Here is a 16,990-nt window from a genome sequence, read left to right as displayed (position 1 = left end):
TAGTACGATGGATGGTTCTTGATTTAATTTATTTGATTTGTCATGCGAAAGCAACTTGCCCAGTCCTCCTGCGTTTTTGGGGTTGCGGGGGTACTCTCGCTTCATGTTAAGAACAAGGGAGCAGATGAGAAGACGAGCTGTAGACCTGACCTATGTTAATTACGCACGGCTGCACTGCTGGTTCCATGTCCCTATCATGGAAGCCTGCGAGAGCTGCAAAATATTATGGCGGACACTATATGTATCCTTCGTCAATCAGATTAAGGAACAGAGAAGATGAAGGTGGAAACTACTGGCATATGTTTATCTGGATATATGAAACAACTGCTGCTGAAATCGACGAGTGTTCAAACTTCTACCTTGAATTTTAGATTATCGCCTCCAGGCTACAAGGTTCTTAATTTATAATATCACTTAATGCTTGTAGAATTGTGACTTTTATGATTTAGCAATAACGATTCTCGATCGTTGATTTTATCCCTCGTACATGAGCAAGAATTCTATTGAATTATAAAATCATCAGCACAACTATCTTAAATATTTAATTCGATCAAATTCTAATTAAAAGTAAGGGACAAATTACATTTAAGTGTTTTATTAAACGAAGCAGATTGTGTGTGCGTGTCAAAACTAGCAAGCTATGCAAGAGGAATAATAATAATAATAATAATAGTATGGAATTTAATTTGCTTTCATTTATGGTTGTAATCAACAAGTGAACGTTCCAGGAAATGAAATGGATTTGCATCGAGGAGGAATAAAATTAGTAGCAACAAACGCTGAGTGAGTTGCTAATGCCTCATCAAGCACATTCTTTCTATCACGCGCAATGTTTACAACTGGCGTTCCGAAGACCGCACACTGAAGTCTACAACTTATCAATCCAAAGCTGCAGTAATTCAACTCAAGGTTATCAATTCAGTTCTGTTTTACTTGGAATGATTGAAATATTTTATATTAATTTAAAAAATAAAATAAAATAAATAAATTTAATTTCATTTTAAATTTCTATTCGTTTCAAATTTTTCAATTAAATTCCACTCAGGAATGTTCCTGTTTCATTTATATGTTCCGTTCCGTTCTTAAAAAGTCATTGTATCAAATTGAACTCTGTTCAATTTAATTAATTAAATCACCCAATTATAAAAAAACTCTTTTTTATTATATTTTCAATAACAATGATATTAATAATAATATTAAAAATTATTATTATATTTTCATTAACAATGATATTAATTTTTTAAAAATAGATTTATCACTAATATATTCATGTTGTTTTTTTCATGTTTATACTTTGTAGGAATTTGAGCAAAACAAAGGATGTTTTAGATTTTATTTGTCTTAATAACATTGATTTGACTTTATATTTAAAATATTTTTGTTAAAACATTTTACTTTCATAATATTTTGATATTTTATTTAAGTTTTAATTTTTTAAGTTAAAAATCTATTTAATCTTAATATTTAGAAATATTTTAAAATTTAAAATTATATTTGTTTGGCATTGTGTTTGTATTGCATAATTTATAATTAATTTATCTTAAATTTGAATTATGTTTGCTGAATATATATATATATATATATATATATATATAAATCAAGTTAAAACTAAACATTCCATATTTTCTAGAAATTATTAGTTTAATTTTCATAAACTTAATGGTCATTAAAAACTTACATGTTATTAACTTTAAGGCTTATAAAATTAGTTAAAATATAGGTAAACTGGTCCAAACATTTATATTAATAAAAAAAAAAAAAGCTGAAACAATTCCTATTTTAGTATTTTTAGATAATGACCCTGGAAATTATAAATTAAAGCACATGACTTACGTTGGAGATTTATGATTTTATAACAAAGGGTATTTTGGGGGAAAAAAGGTATTAGGAAAAGAAAATAAATATTCGTATAGCTTTTCCTACGAAAAAGTAAGGTGTTTTTTTTTTTTTTTTTGAGGTGACATAAAGATGGTTTGCTGGGTGTGAACTGTCTGATTAAAGAGGTTGGTGGCCTGATAAGTCGACGTCTTATTTCTGCAAGCACGTGCTCTTTATAAGTATAATTCTAGGATCTAATATAAACTTACAACCATGTAGATGGGATCAAATGGCTTTTTGCGCGTAGAGGATAAGTACGAGTCCACCACAGATTCATAGTGATTGTTTATTTTTAATATTATTATATTAAAATAATTTAAAAATAAAAATTAATTTAAAATAATTTTTTGTAATTTTTTTTTTTGTTGAAAAGCACCGTGAGCAAACAAATATGTTAATGTGACAACCGATCAAGTGTACTTGATGCGAAGCCTCTCTTCCACACGTCGTCCGCTGAATAATAGTCATGCCAGAATGTAGCCATTATTTTTATTATTACTTTTTTTTTAATGTTCCCGATTATATGTGTAGCTGATAATTAAAGGAAAAGTACGAGTGACACATCTTGCCATTTATATAAATACTTTTTTTCCCTTATATAGCTAAAGAAATTAAATGTTAAATACTGGATTTTACTGTTTAAAAATGAAAGATAAGCATGAGCCGCTCCACGTATGTCCGAACGTGGCAACTGACTAATGGTCCTTGAAGCAAAGAATGCTCTCTACCGTATGTCATCTGCTGAGTGGTTATGCAAGAAAATAATATATATATTTTTTATTTTACACGTTGCATATGTTTGTTTGTCTCGTGATTACGTGTGTACGTACGTGGTTACTAATCAAAGAAAATATAGAGTGACACGAAGTCTAGGACTTTAATTCTTAACCTACTTTTATAATATATTTAGATTTTACTCTCTCTCTCTCTCTCTCTCTCTCTCTCTCTCTCTCTCTCTCTCTATGTGTGTGTGTGTGTATATATATATATATATATATATATATATAATTAAGAAAGTTATGTGTTGGGCATTGGGTTTTACGTTTAAAAATGAAAAATTAAATGTTATTATTATACAGTTATATCATAATTAATTTTTGTGAAAGAAGGAATATACGAGGATAAAGATGAGTTTTCCAACTTAGATGATTCATTCTAAATCCAATAAAACAAAAGGTTGGAATTTGATTTTTTTAATATTTTTATTTGATTAAATTATTAAAATTATATATGTAAAATTTAGCTCGTGTCGGGAGTCAAAAATAACTCGATTATGATAAAATAATTAATGCATGATTGTTTTTTTAATTAACGTGGGTGTTCTGGCCAATTTACATGTATCTCGACTAATCCTATGAGTCCTAAAGTTAACGATTATTTAAGTCTTCAGTACCTCGAGATTTGTGAAATTCAAACTAGTAATTTTTTAAAGAACAAACTCAAAATCTGATCAATTAAACTGTATTCTTAAAAGTTATGACTATTTCTTTATATAAGGAATATCTTGGCTTGATGGTTGAAGTCACGGGTAAATACGTTGTTTTTTAGCCAGGTGATTTAACATGATGCAACAAGGAATTATAAAATTCTCATTAATAATCCAATGTAGTTTCTCTTTGATTGCATTGAAAAAACAGATTAATTTAATCTTTTATATATGAAAGCTATACTGAAAATATTAAATAACCCACTAGAAAACGACATAAATAATCCATCTAAGTGCATGCACAAGTTGTTTTGTTGATGAACTTTAATATTAAGCGACCTCGACATTCCGATAATATCCAATTTCGTCCTTCATGAGGACATCTATAGTCATCGTTAAAGCAGAACTTCCAGGAGAAAACAAATAAAAATTAACGAATCAATTTGTTTTGATTGATAGAAAAACCATCCTCTAATTAATTGAAATATTTATTAAGACCTGGTGAACTTCGTAATAGATAGAAAAACATTTTTACAAACCATAATGCATCTGTAATACTTTAGAAATTATATTTTAGTTACTTAAAAAATAATTTATAATATATACAATGTATGAAGTACACAAGAAAGTATGATTTTCCATCATATATTTTTCTTTAAAAAATAATTTAAAAAGACACTATTTGGACGCTGATGACTCCTTTAAAATTCATCTAAATGAAATATTTAATTTCGAATTAGATTGAGAATACGATAACCAATAAAAAAATAATGTTACCGGAATAGTAAAACAAGATTCCATATATATTCTTTTCTATTTAATGCATGCCATTAATTTGCGCAATATAATATTCGTCATCGTGATGATACACAATCCACCGAATATCTTCCACTCTTCTCCTGTGTATAAAAAACATGAGATAATGTTTTAAAGGAATAAGTTAACAGGTCAGATTTGATATGATGTTTGTGTTTTAAAAATTATTAGGTTGAATTTTATAAATTTTAAAATTATTGAAGATTTATATAATTATTAATTTTAAAACCTGTAAAATTAATTAAATTATACCTAAATTAAACATTAATATTAATAATAATAATAAAAACATGAATATCTTGATCATTCACATATCACAACATGCACAGATCCCTCCCCCTCCCCGACCTTTTCCTCTCTCCCTCTCTCTCATAAGCCAAGTCCCAAAAGAGAGAGATGAAAATAGAGGTGAGCAAATGCTTTGACCCTTTTGTACTTTGTTCGTTCTCCAGGCTTCTTGTACACCTTTTTCCTTATTTTTATCATGTTTGACTAGTGGATTCACAAGCTACATAGGTAAGTTCAAGGGATCGCAAACAATCTCCGGTCTTTTTTTATGGTAATTGATAAAATGAAGGTAGAAGCTACCTCCCCACCTTCTAGATAGCTTACTTGTCCACAAAATGACTATCCATACATTTTTAGCCGACTAAGTTAATCTTGGTCCCTTTCATATCTAATACACACACAAACACACACCATTTGTTCACAAAATGTTTTCAATCCCCGTACGTGAGGCTTTAACCGAGGAATTGAAGGAAATTCCAAGCCAGGTGGACATAATCACTTGCAGACATTTTTTCCTCTTTACTGTCATCTCATCTCATTTCTCTAATTTTGCTGTGATTAAGTGACAGAGGAGAGCGAGCAGGAGGACAAACTGAAAGAAAATTAACGCAAACAAAAAAGAACAGACAGAGAGAGTGTAGAGAGAGTCAAGATAAGAGAGAGGAGAAAAAGAAGAAGAACATAGAGACAGAGAGAAAACCGGTGACCAGAACAAGTGAGATAAGAAGAAACAGAAGCAGAGGGGAACATTGGTTAACACAGAAACACAGAGACGAAGAGGAAGAAGAGTGTAGACAAGAATTGAACGAAAAGGAAAATCAGAAACGAAAACAGTAGCAGAAGGAGAGAAAGAAATGTCGCCCAACCAGAGCACCGATCGCCCTCAACTTCATCTTCATCTTCAGGAGTAGCAGACCAGGTAAGTCTCTCTTCTTCTCATCCCCCCAGCTTTACAGTTTAATTTATCCTATCCATTATAATTCACGCTACTGTAGCTGTGGGTCTCCACTTGGAAGTCATCGTTTCTTCTCTCTTATTAAACTTCAAATTGAAAGCACAACTGATTTATTTACTGACATTAGAGTAGGAATACATATTTTTTTATGTGTGTTTAATACTTCGTTAATGTGTATAATTCAGTTCAAGTCTAATATATAAGTTAACAGTTTTTTTGGTAGAAAAGTTAAACAGTTTATTACATTAAAAAAGACAACATATATAATCTTGAATAAAGAGAGTATAATTACATTAATTCTGATAGAAACAAAAAACAAAAATAGTACTGATAGAAGTTTGCGTCAGCTTGGGAATGGAGTGTTATCTAATTGATCGATTGAAAAGCCATGGTTATCCACACGATTATTTGTCTAGTTATCTTTCGTCCCTGGAATAGTTTTTGTTTGACATGCAAGTAAGAATTTTCTTTATTGATTACATTTAAACTGAATATATTTTAACAAAACATTTAAATTATATCGACACATATTTTGTTTACATATATTATAAATAAATAAATAACGTCATAACGTGCATTTTTTAGTACTCATGTATTATACATTTAGCTTGCATATTTTGTTCACAAGTTCGCACCATTTAATTCATATCACTGTTATTCTCGTGTTTCTAGCTAAAACAATCGCATTTACATATTTATCAAATATTAAGCTAGCCGAGTAACTGACAAGATCTTCTTCTTCTTCTTCTTCTGCTGGTAAAACTTGAATGCCAAATAGAGCGAGAGAGCGAGCTTTCAACACTTATCATTATTAATTATTGCTGCCACCCATTCGAGAACACTCTCTTGAAGTGGTTCTATATTGGAGTCTGTGGATTACATCTAATGAAAGGGAGAGCAAACAAAAGTTAGCACGGCGCCGAAATTTATAGTCCCCTTCATACATGTGTACTCACGACAAGAGTTATGAATGGTTTTATTCAATATTAAAAAAAATGAAAAATAAATCGCTAAATTTATTTTTCTTTTCTGGTTTCTTTAGAGTCGCTGAAATATTGGAATGGGTCTTTTCGGTTTATAAAATAGATTGGTAATTGAAGGAGATGGGATGATATATGAACTCCCACTTGCTCATCTGTATTTTGGCTCGTCCACAATCACCCAAATAGAAAATGGCAGTAGACGAATGCGGGCACCACACATTTGACACTTTTGCTGCAAAAAAAACCCACACACAAGAGTGAAGAAGACTGTTGTTTGTCTTGCTCCATCTCAACCCAAATTCACACAATATGCATATAAATATCTGGATATATATCATCATGCCTCCATTCTTATATTTTAAAACATAATAATTTGCACGTTCTCTTCCACGTCAATTTCACTTCCCGAACGCTTGCCACTATCCTCCCCCCCTCCACAATTACCTTTCTTTATATTCTTCTCTCATGCCCTCTCCCTCCCTCCCTCCCTCCCTCTTTAGTTTTTGGGAACTAAGACCGCTTTCTTTCATCGTCTTAGTACTCTTTCGCTCTCAAAACTGATTGCTTATAAAAGACCATGTCTGTTGCTTCACGGTACCCCTTATCATTTATATAGAATCAACCTCGGAGACCAAACCTAGCTACAAACGTTATGAATAAGCTCCAAGAGTGGCCCGAACCAATAGTTCGTGTACAATCCTTGTCCGACAGCGGCACACCCCTAATTCCTGAGCGATATGTCAAGCCTCCGCTAGAGAGGCCATCCATAAATTCCACTGCTTCAATGGATGTGAGCATCCCTGTTATTGATCTTGTCGGACTATACGGTGATGATCATGCCCTCCGTGCTGCTATACTTGACCAAATTGCTATAGCATGCCGGGAGTGGGGATTTTTTCAAGTGATTAACCATGGTGTTAGCCCTCAATTGATGGACCGTGCCCGAGAAGCATGGAGGCAGTTCTTTCATTCGCCCATGGAGGTTAAGCAAGCTTATGCAAACACACCCAAGACTTATGAAGGTTATGGTAGCCGGTTAGGAGTTGAAAAAGGTGCCATACTTGATTGGAGTGATTACTACTTCCTCCACTATCTTCCTTCAACATTGAAAGACTGTAACAAATGGCCTACCATTCCAGCTGATTGCAGGTATATATATATATATTTCAATCCATTTTCATAACATATATATGCGCATATCTTTTTGGTTCTTCATACTTTTTAGCACACTAAAATTACACGAAGGCGTCTCAAGTTGCAAATTCGACGTGTCAAATTGATTTCCTATATATGATACATCGTACCTAGTAATTGACTGCACTTTTGCCGGCCACTTATAATTATCATTACATCTAAACGTTGGATATCAACCATATATTTGGATTTTACCTAACTACCATTTCGTTTATTAGTTATCTTTAATACCGCAATTTCAATTTAATTAGTTTTAAGTAACCCTTTACTAATTTGTAGGGAAGTGCTTGATGAATATGGTAAGCAATTGGTGAAGCTATGTGGGAGATTAATGAAGGTTTTATCAATAAACCTTGGATTAGGAGAGGAACGACTTCAAAATGCATTTGGCGGCGAAAACATTGGGGCATGCCTCAGAGTTAATTTTTACCCCAAGTGTCCACAGCCTGACCTGGCCCTTGGTTTATCATCGCATTCGGATCCCGGTGGCATAACCCTTCTCTTGCCAGACAATCATGTCCCTGGTCTTCAGGTTCGTAAAGATGAGAACTGGATTACTGTAAAACCAGCTCCACATGCTTTTATTGTTAATATTGGTGATCAAATTCAGGTAACCTACACTCTCTATTTCTCTCACTAGCTAGATTATCTACATACGAAATATCTCTCTCTCTCTCTCTCTCTCTCTATATATATATATATATATATATATATATGCGCGTATGGCTGAGAATTGAAATTTATTACATGTATAGGGCACATATATTTTTGATGGATAAGTGGTGAGTATTTACGCAACGGGTGGTCCAAAGTTTTTTAGTAACTTGTCATTTGGTCCCATTTTAGAATAGGGACGAATGAGGGAGAGTGGTCTCATCAGTGATGAAAAGCTTTAAGTATGCCCATTGGAGCATCGGATGAGCTTTCACACTTTTTAAACTCGTCCCTGGTTAATTTTCCCCTGGAAAATCAGCTTAGAATTTGTTAGACTTGGTTACCTAGTTCAGATGTCAAATAAAATCAATCCAAAATTAACTTGGTTTGTCTGGTAAATTAACTTATCATCTAATTAAACTAGTCAAAATTTAATTTAATTTATTTTAAAAAAACAAAGTTATTGTTTTTATATATATATATATATATATATAAATTAGATTTATAACGATATTATTTTGAGTGACTTGAGTGAACATATAGATAAAGTCCTAGTCAATTTTAATAATTTGGCATGAATACATAGTTTCATCTCTTAATTTATGAAAGCATATACAGCTTCTCGTTTAGACCTCCATAACCAGTATTGTTCTTCCCGCTTTCAAAATTAATTAAGAAGATCATACATAGACCTCCCGCTTTTCTTCTGATTTTTACAAACACAGATGAGCTATCCAATGCCACGTTTGAAACATGTGGAATGGGATACAGAAAACAAATATTTAAACAATTGTAACAAAAAAGAAAGCAAATATATAGGTGTAGTAAGTTCTTGCAAGGATGCATATAATATTTATTACAATTTAACTTATCCTAAGATCCTAACTACAATCATGGCTTATCCCTTATTAACTACCATTCCATCAAATTAATTACATGTACCATTTTTCCGCCTAAAACAATTTGGAAGCCACCTAATATATTCTCCATTGTAAATGTCTTCGAATATTAATTTTTGTCATTTGTCGTTATTTAACTTACAATGAAGTGGCAGGTGAAGTTAATGGAAAGCGTTGATAATAAATAGATAAATTATTACATGAGGAACCTTAAATGAATTATTAAATTATGGAATCTAAATCAAATGATCCCTAGTTGGGTTCGTACTTTTAGACTATTTGTTTGGTTCCCGTAGATTTCGTTAGGATTGCAAAGTTCACAAGCAGTCTAGCATCTCGTTCCTTCCATTTGAGCAATTTATTCCTTACCTTTCCTGTTTTTTATTTAGTTTTTTGAACGATGCCATGTGATGTAAATAATATATAATATAATTAATTGACCGTCGCAAACTCACTCTCATTCTGAAGTGATGCACGCAGTAAACGATTTTGTTCTATGTTTTCTGATATTTCGTTTAATTATTAGGTGCTAAGCAATGCAACTTACAAGAGTGTGGAGCATAGAGTGATAGTAAATTCATCGGAAGAGCGAGTCTCTCTAGCTTTCTTCTACAATCCAAAGAGTGATGTACCCATAGAGCCATTGAAGGAGCTTGTGGCGCCTGACAGACCTCCACTCTATCCAGCGATGACATTTGATGAATACAGACTCTTCATAAGAATGAGAGGTCCCAGTGGCAAATCCCAAGTGGAGTCTCTAAAATCTCCGCGATGATGGTGACGATAATATTTAGGAAATTTTTGCTATAGATAATTTATTACATTATTGTAAATCACAAGCAAACACTCCCTTCATTGGTTAGAATTTGAGTAAGCTATACATCTTGTAATCATAGAGCAGAATGCCTTGAAAAAAAAAATCGTTAATTTATGATAGAACTAAGCGGCAAGACAAATAAAAAATGAGAAAAAATTATTCTATACTTCCATTTCTCGTTGGAGAAAAATTTGGGCCCAAAAAAGATTCCAATTACATCTTGTGATGAGATGCTGTCCCGTCTAGGTACCGTTGATTAAGGTAACAAATCACTGTCTAAAAAACATGTGTGTTTAACATTTAATTGATTAACGAGGCACGCACGAGGCAACACTAAAATAGCAAAATATTGCATAAGTAATTATTGAGTCAATTATAATCTAGTCTTTATAATTTATCAAAATAAATTAATTAAATTTTGTACTAAAAAATAATTAAATAGTTTTTTTGATCAGTGCTAACCATTTAATAATTCTTTTTTTTTTTTTTTTCAAAAAATGCTTTCTTTTCTCCTCAAACCTGTCATCATTTACTTGTTTTTTTTTTAATCATTGTATTTTTTAAAAACTAAAAAAATCAAATAAATTGAAGATTAAAGAAACATGAAATATAGAGAAGGATTGATTTATAAATATATGCTAAAACATAAGGATTAAATAACAATTATTAAGACCATGAGGATTAATTAGTTATTTTTGCTAAACTACTAAGTTATAATTACCCATGATTATGTGTCCTTGTAATTGACAACTAAATTTTTTAACCTTCTGCTTCAAGACTTTTCAAAAAGATGAAGCGAGAATACATATGTGTCACTCTACACAAAGGTGGTGGAGCCATTTTTTTTTATATCCCGTAGACTGAAGCACTCATACATCACTGATGTATTTCTGATTGAATGAAGTCAAAGATCAAAGAATGCCATAGTTTATATGACAACTTATATTGGTATTATTTAATTTTAAATTATTTAAACTTTCAAACTCGCAAAAGCCGTGTCTTTTGCGTGTATGTGAGGTTTTTTAATCTTTATTTGTCTCTTTGTAACTTTATCTCTATCTAAATGGGCAAAAACATAATATATTAGCAAATTAATACATATACATACATAATTAATATTGAAAATTATTTTTTTATGCATCAATCATGTTTTAAAAGTCAATTTTGTCAACTATATATGTGGGTTAAGTTTCTTGTTGAATTGTTATAAAATAACCAAAAAGATCACATTTTATTGTCTTGTAGCTTTAAGATCAAAATCACCGCCTTGTAATTGAAAGGACTTCACAAGATTTTTTTTTTTACTACTGGCAGATTGCATGATTTAACAAAATCTTTATTTATATAATGAAGTTAACATATCAGTATTGTTATCATCATGGGGAAATTTTGGGTGGCCTGAGGCTTCTGATCACTGTGTGGTGCTGCTATCTACGAATCGCAAAATCCAAGTCTTAAATTAAGGATTTACAAGTTGTGTCTAATCTTTGATCGATGTTGATGTTTCTTTAGTTTGGTGTCCCACTTTGGTGCAAACTGTATCTCGAAACAGCAAAAGCAAGAATTCGTGTTGTGATATAACCCTGACGCGATAAGACATACAGCGAAAATATCAGACCACCCACAACAACGTTTGGATCCTTTGAATGAAACCTAGACTCAATCATCTAGTTCAATATCCAAATACCCAATAAATATTCTGAGCTATTACTTGTCAGATCCTAAGAAATGGGATGCAAGTGATCAGAGGGGGTGTTAACTCACATCTTGATAAGACTTGGGCTTTTGGATGAAACCTAGACCCAAATAATTGAAATTGTAAACCCTTTTTTCGTCCAGATTCTAACAGCAAAACATGACAGTGTTAGATGGAAGAATCACTGCCACGTACAATACCATAAGGCTGCAATTTTGATGGTTTAAACCACCACGTTCAATGTTCCTATAAATCGCCTTTGTTGAAGGACGCAAATCGCTGTTAAACCTTTTCGTTTCCCAAACGAACCATTCTGGAGTTTCCTTGGAGTTTTGAGAAAACGGGGCTAATTAAAGAGTAAAATTAAAAAGGGTTAATGTCGGGTGATGTTAGTTTTTCGATGTCATCTTGAAATCTTATATAAAAAACATCAAAGTAGAAAATAATTGATTCCCAGTTGCTGGTATTAGTGAATCTTGCTGTGTAGAAAGGTGTTGCAACTTGATTGTCAATCTGTGACAATAATATGAGGCAGTCAAGCAAGAGACAAAGTTCTCCTGTATATCTTTATCTTCTAAAAAATGACTTCTACGAGCTATATCCAATAGGATCCCAACATGTCTGTATCAGTTGGAATTCGACGAAAAATAATCAGGATTAGGTATTTGGAAGTCTGTTCCTCATGTAGATGTGGACTTCCATACTGATTTTTTGCGATTAAAAGAGATAAGATGGTCGTAGACAACATTTGAAATGAAATAATGTTATTGATTGACTATTTCAAATGACTTTCCTCACCTTTAAAAGAAAAGAAGCAAAATAAAATCATATTGAATGTTGTAAGCAGAAGAAACGACAAATTTCATCTACCAGGTGCTGGATCCAATCCCCTCTCTCAAAATTATGGGTTAATTAGAATAATAAGCATGGCTAGTAAACTATTTAGTTCACATTATAGCAGCTAATTAAAACAAACGTAATTGTAAACTGTTCTTCCGAGCCTTTCAACTCTAGTAATATCAACAGCTACTGAAAAGAAACACATCGAACTAATCACCCCACACCCACAGCTACTGCAATGCTCCTTTCAAGTATCAAGCACTTGATTGTTTGGTGGAAGGAAATGCGGATACTATCCTGGCTTCCTTTTCCACTGAAAAGACACTTTGCATTCACATTTGTCCCCTTTTGATTCATTCTCTGCCGAGGAATCCGTCAAGCACAGCAAACAATTAATCATTCCTGCAATGATTTGCAATCAGAATAGTACCCATAAATTGTACTTTATTGTCTCAATAACTGTTTCGTTTACTGTACAAATTGCATTCTTTTGCTGGGTTCATACAATTTTGTCTTGCTCGTACTGCTTACTAGGAAATTCATTTTTACATATATTTATTGATGCGTCTTGCTGGGTTTGGAAGGATTTGAGATTGTTATACATCCCAAAAAATATATGGATGGAAAATATTCAACACACGATGTCCGACACGATGGTTACAGTCTAGTACGGGGAACCTGAGTAAGTAGATTCATTGTTAGATTAAAACGCAAATCAGCGGCTTTATTCTATTTATTTCGCATGCAAAGCAGATGATAAAATTTATTTTAATCACATCTATTTTTAATTAATTTGTTGTAATTTATAAATATATTTAACTGACTACGTTGTTATCTTACAAGTTATGACACTTGAATGTGAGCCAAGTCCAATGAAGCTTCTTTTGAAAACGCACGTGCAAAGTGAAGACCGTAAAAAAATAATACAACAATTCATCGATAGTCGCGCTTAGTACTTTGTGGTACATTGGTTTCCATCCATTTTCTTTCTTAAGTTATTATTTTCTTGAATTTGATGATTTCATTTTTTTTGTTTCCAAAAGACATATAACTGCTGATTGAAGGAGAGATGTAGGGACCATCCTTTGATCCACCTGGATTTTGATTTGGATTTATGGTTAGAGACGAGATCGTCTGGTGGACCTGATAGAAATCAGATGTATGAACTCTCCAACACTATGATCAAGAACTTACGGACATCTTGTAGTGTTTCAAATGTTGGGAGGTCGCAATCGGTCTCAAGCACTCAATGTTTGAAGTTTGTGGCCTTGTTAGATTAAGGAGTGCAAGAACGTATGACTCATCTCAATAAAAAATATAAACGACTTTTTGTGGATTATGAAGAACTCCGTCGAATGGTCATTTCTATTAGATCATATATAGATGGATGGTACATATGCACCCTCTTATTGGCTCTATAGTCTCAGAGATGACTAGTCTCCTCTTCCTCCTTCAACACTGTCTTTATTCTTGTTTCATTATATTTGAATGTATAAATTTGTAATAAATACTTGGCTTTTATATTGAGATGATTCATTTTTAAATACTTGGCTTTTTTTTGACATGCATTGTTTGTCTATAAAACCATTAATAATATTTTTTTTTTATTAATGATGGATTTATAAACATCCCAAAAATTACAGATGAGTTTTTTTCAATGGCTTGTATCATTCGCGAATCTATCAATAAAATAATCACCATCAACATATTAAAGAAAGCACCAACTTAATTTTTGGTCGGGAAACTGTTAAATATTGGTAGTGTTTTTTGAGTTTTTTTAGAAAAGTGAAAAGTTAAAAAACATTCATTTTCAGGAATAAAAAAATCACTTTCCGTTAGTAAATGTGTTTTCTTAGTTTTCTATTTCCCAAACAAAATAAAATTAAAATTAAAATTTTTTGACAAGGGAACACAGCCTTTATTTGTGATAATTGAATATAAGATTTGTAGAAACAAGAAAGCATTTTGATCCTAGGAGGGTCTTGGAGTAGGATCATAGTCTAGTCCAAAATTTAAAAAGAGAGATTATACAACTCGAAAAAAAAAAGCACAACAGGCATAGGAGAACTTGTGAATGATAACTTCATCCACTATTGGGTAATGGATATTACCCAACTCAATTGAATGGAGTTTTAATTGGATTTTATCTGGGTTAAAATGGGTTGGATATAAGTGCAATCAAAGTTTTATATCATCCATCATCCAACCTAGTATTTTTAATATATTTTTTTATTAATATACATGGTTATTATAAACCTTATAAAATAAATTTAATTATCCAACCTTCACTTATAAACTAAATCTTACTCAATAAATTAATTCTTTTAATTATCATTATATTATATAGCAAACCCTGTAAAAATAAATCAAAGTTTATAATTGAAATTTAATTTATAATTATGAATGCGTGATAGTAATGATAATGAATTACGAATATATAAAATTAGTATTTAAGATAAGTATTTATATATCAAGTACTAATTAAGCTATGTGTGATGTAAATTAGGTGGTGATGTATTTTTGTTTTACTACATGACTTGCAAAATCACTTAACAATTAATAACCACATAGTTCAACACTATATACATGATATTTAATATAAATTTGATATTGAATACTTTATATAAACAATGGCATTAATCACTTATAAACTCTTGCTTAGTATCGGTCTTTAATGCGGGTTGGATGTGAATAATATTAATTGTGCGGATGCATAAGAACCTGCCGGATCCGAGATATCTGCATTCCCTAGGAGTTCTTATGTTCTTCTTAATTCTTGCATTTTTCTCAAAATCACAAGTGCTGGTATTACAAATGTTGACACTTGACAGTCCGTGTGCGCTTCTCTTTCAAATACAACTTTAATAATTTAAACGAGAAAAAGAAAATAAAAAAACACACGACGGTCAATAATGCATAAATTATATCAATCAACAATCAAATAATTTGATTTGCTTGCCTCTTTGCTGCGTTGGATACAGATAGGAGCCTTTCAACAAACTTTGGCACCTACTAAGCTGATACTCCAGTGATTAGAATTTCGAAAACAAATCCCAGTTAAATCATAAGATGGTGGTTGTGCAGCCATGCGTGGGTATATAATAGTTGTTATTTTTTAAAATATTTTTTATTTTAAAATAAGTCGAAACAATATTTTTTTGTTTTTTTAAATTATTTTTAATATTAACACATCAAAATGATTTAAAAATATTAAAAAATATATTAATTTGAAGATAAAAAAATATTTTTTTTAATTTTTTTTTCAAAAAAACTTCGGAAATGAAATACCAAACACTATCAAATAAATATTAATATATTCAAAAGATTATATCCTCACCTACACCTAGCTAGCTAGAAAAACACGTTCACAAAAATAATAAATATTTCTCTCTCTCTCTCTAGAATCAAATACTCAAAAGATTATCCTCATTCCTCACCTACACCTAGAAAAATAAGTTCACAAAAAAAGAAAATCTTTTTTTATCCTAACTTGAACACAGGATAAACAAGACATGAAAAACAAACAGCTCAAGGAAACCGTCGGCTTGAATTTATCAGGATAATAATTAAGTACATTGCAACTTGTAATTGCATCTATGGCGCCGGAGTATTCAGTGTCACACAGTGTTCCACTGGTTGGATTCAGTGAACCTTAAATTTCGATAAGAAAAATGTGATATTCCGACGCTCAAATGGGGGCAAAAAAAAAAGTAACAAAAATCTCGTCAATAGTTTACTACTGTGTGTGATTCTTACTATCAAAGTAGGGCACATGATGCTGTGTTTGCGTGATCACGCACAAGAGAGAGGTAGACTCAGATTCCACGTGCTAAAAAGACCTGGCACGTTTATTTTCTGTAGGCGGTGGTTAGAAGGGCACGATCAGAGAAGACTAGACGGTGAAGAAACTATTAGAATTGGCCTTGATCATAGCCAACAAGCACGGTACCAATTATTTATTTTTCCGTGTCTGTGATCCCTTTCCTGTGATAAAACGTCACCTGAAACGCTATCGTACAATTTGATGAGAGTGATAGGAAACGTGGTTTAAATTGTATTTTAAATTATTTTTTATTTTTTTATTAAAATTTTTTATATTTTTTTGAATGTGCTAATATCAAAATAATTTTTAAAAAATATATAAAAAAATTATTTTAATACTTTATTAAATAAAAAACACTTTGAAACTGACACTATTATTACAATCCCTAACAAACCTTTTATCTAATATCTCAAAAGGAGTTTTAGTAATCTCCAATATTTTTTTAAAAAACATGCTAAAAAAAAAAAAATCCTTCAATCTCCTTCAACTTTTATTTTCTTGTTTGCTCTAGGACATTTTACAAAGTTTTAAAAGTATTTTTCCAGCTTTCCTTATCTTCAGAGAATCCTCGATTAGTCCCCGACCCATTCACCAGCTCTAAATTGGATCTCCAAGCTAAATGTTTTCTCTGTTGTGTCCCTAAAACACCAAACATTTCCATGTCCATTAATGTTTTTCATTAAATACCCCTTTTCAAGTTAATTTGACGTTTTTCGTTACG

At 31.7% G+C, this 16,990-nt stretch overlaps 1 protein-coding gene across 8 annotated transcripts; it reads left to right on the top strand.

The window, feature by feature from the left end:
* The first annotated feature begins 4,418 nt into the window (after nt 1-4,418).
* Nucleotides 4,419-10,032, top strand: LOC118055848 (jasmonate-induced oxygenase 2). 8 transcript variants are annotated; one of them, XM_073411189.1, is made up of 5 exons: nt 4,419-4,528; nt 4,972-5,327; nt 6,142-7,495; nt 7,820-8,150; nt 9,620-10,032. In XM_073411189.1, exons 3-5 carry the CDS (start codon nt 6,999-7,001, stop codon nt 9,866-9,868), a joined length of 1,077 nt encoding a protein of 358 aa, XP_073267290.1. In that variant the 5' UTR covers nt 4,419-4,528; nt 4,972-5,327; nt 6,142-6,998; the 3' UTR covers nt 9,869-10,032. The 8 variants fall into 8 exon arrangements, with proteins under 8 accessions (XP_073267290.1, XP_073267291.1, XP_034923747.1 ...); XM_073411190.1 differs by having other exon boundaries at nt 4,972-7,495; nt 7,820-8,072; XM_035067856.2 differs by having other exon boundaries at nt 4,972-7,495.
* The last annotated feature ends 6,958 nt before the right edge of the window (nt 10,033-16,990 follow it).

This window comes from Populus alba, chromosome 8 (assembly GCF_005239225.2).
Source record: "Populus alba chromosome 8, ASM523922v2, whole genome shotgun sequence".
NCBI classification, from domain to species: Eukaryota; Viridiplantae; Streptophyta; class Magnoliopsida; order Malpighiales; family Salicaceae; genus Populus; species Populus alba.
The sequence above is the reverse complement of the archived record's forward strand: the minus strand, read 5'-3'. Positions and strand labels throughout refer to the sequence as shown.

Excerpts from the sequence above, each read along its gene's own strand:
- LOC118055848 (XM_073411189.1), top strand. The coding sequence starts at position 6,999 with ATGAATAAGCTCCAAGAGTGGCCCGAACCAATAGTTCGTGTACAATCC. Across the intron at positions 7,496-7,819 it reads ACCATTCCAGCTGATTGCAG|GGAAGTGCTTGATGAATATG; the intron begins GTATATATATAT and ends ACTAATTTGTAG. Across the intron at positions 8,151-9,619 it reads ATATTGGTGATCAAATTCAG|GTGCTAAGCAATGCAACTTA; the intron begins GTAACCTACACT and ends TTTAATTATTAG.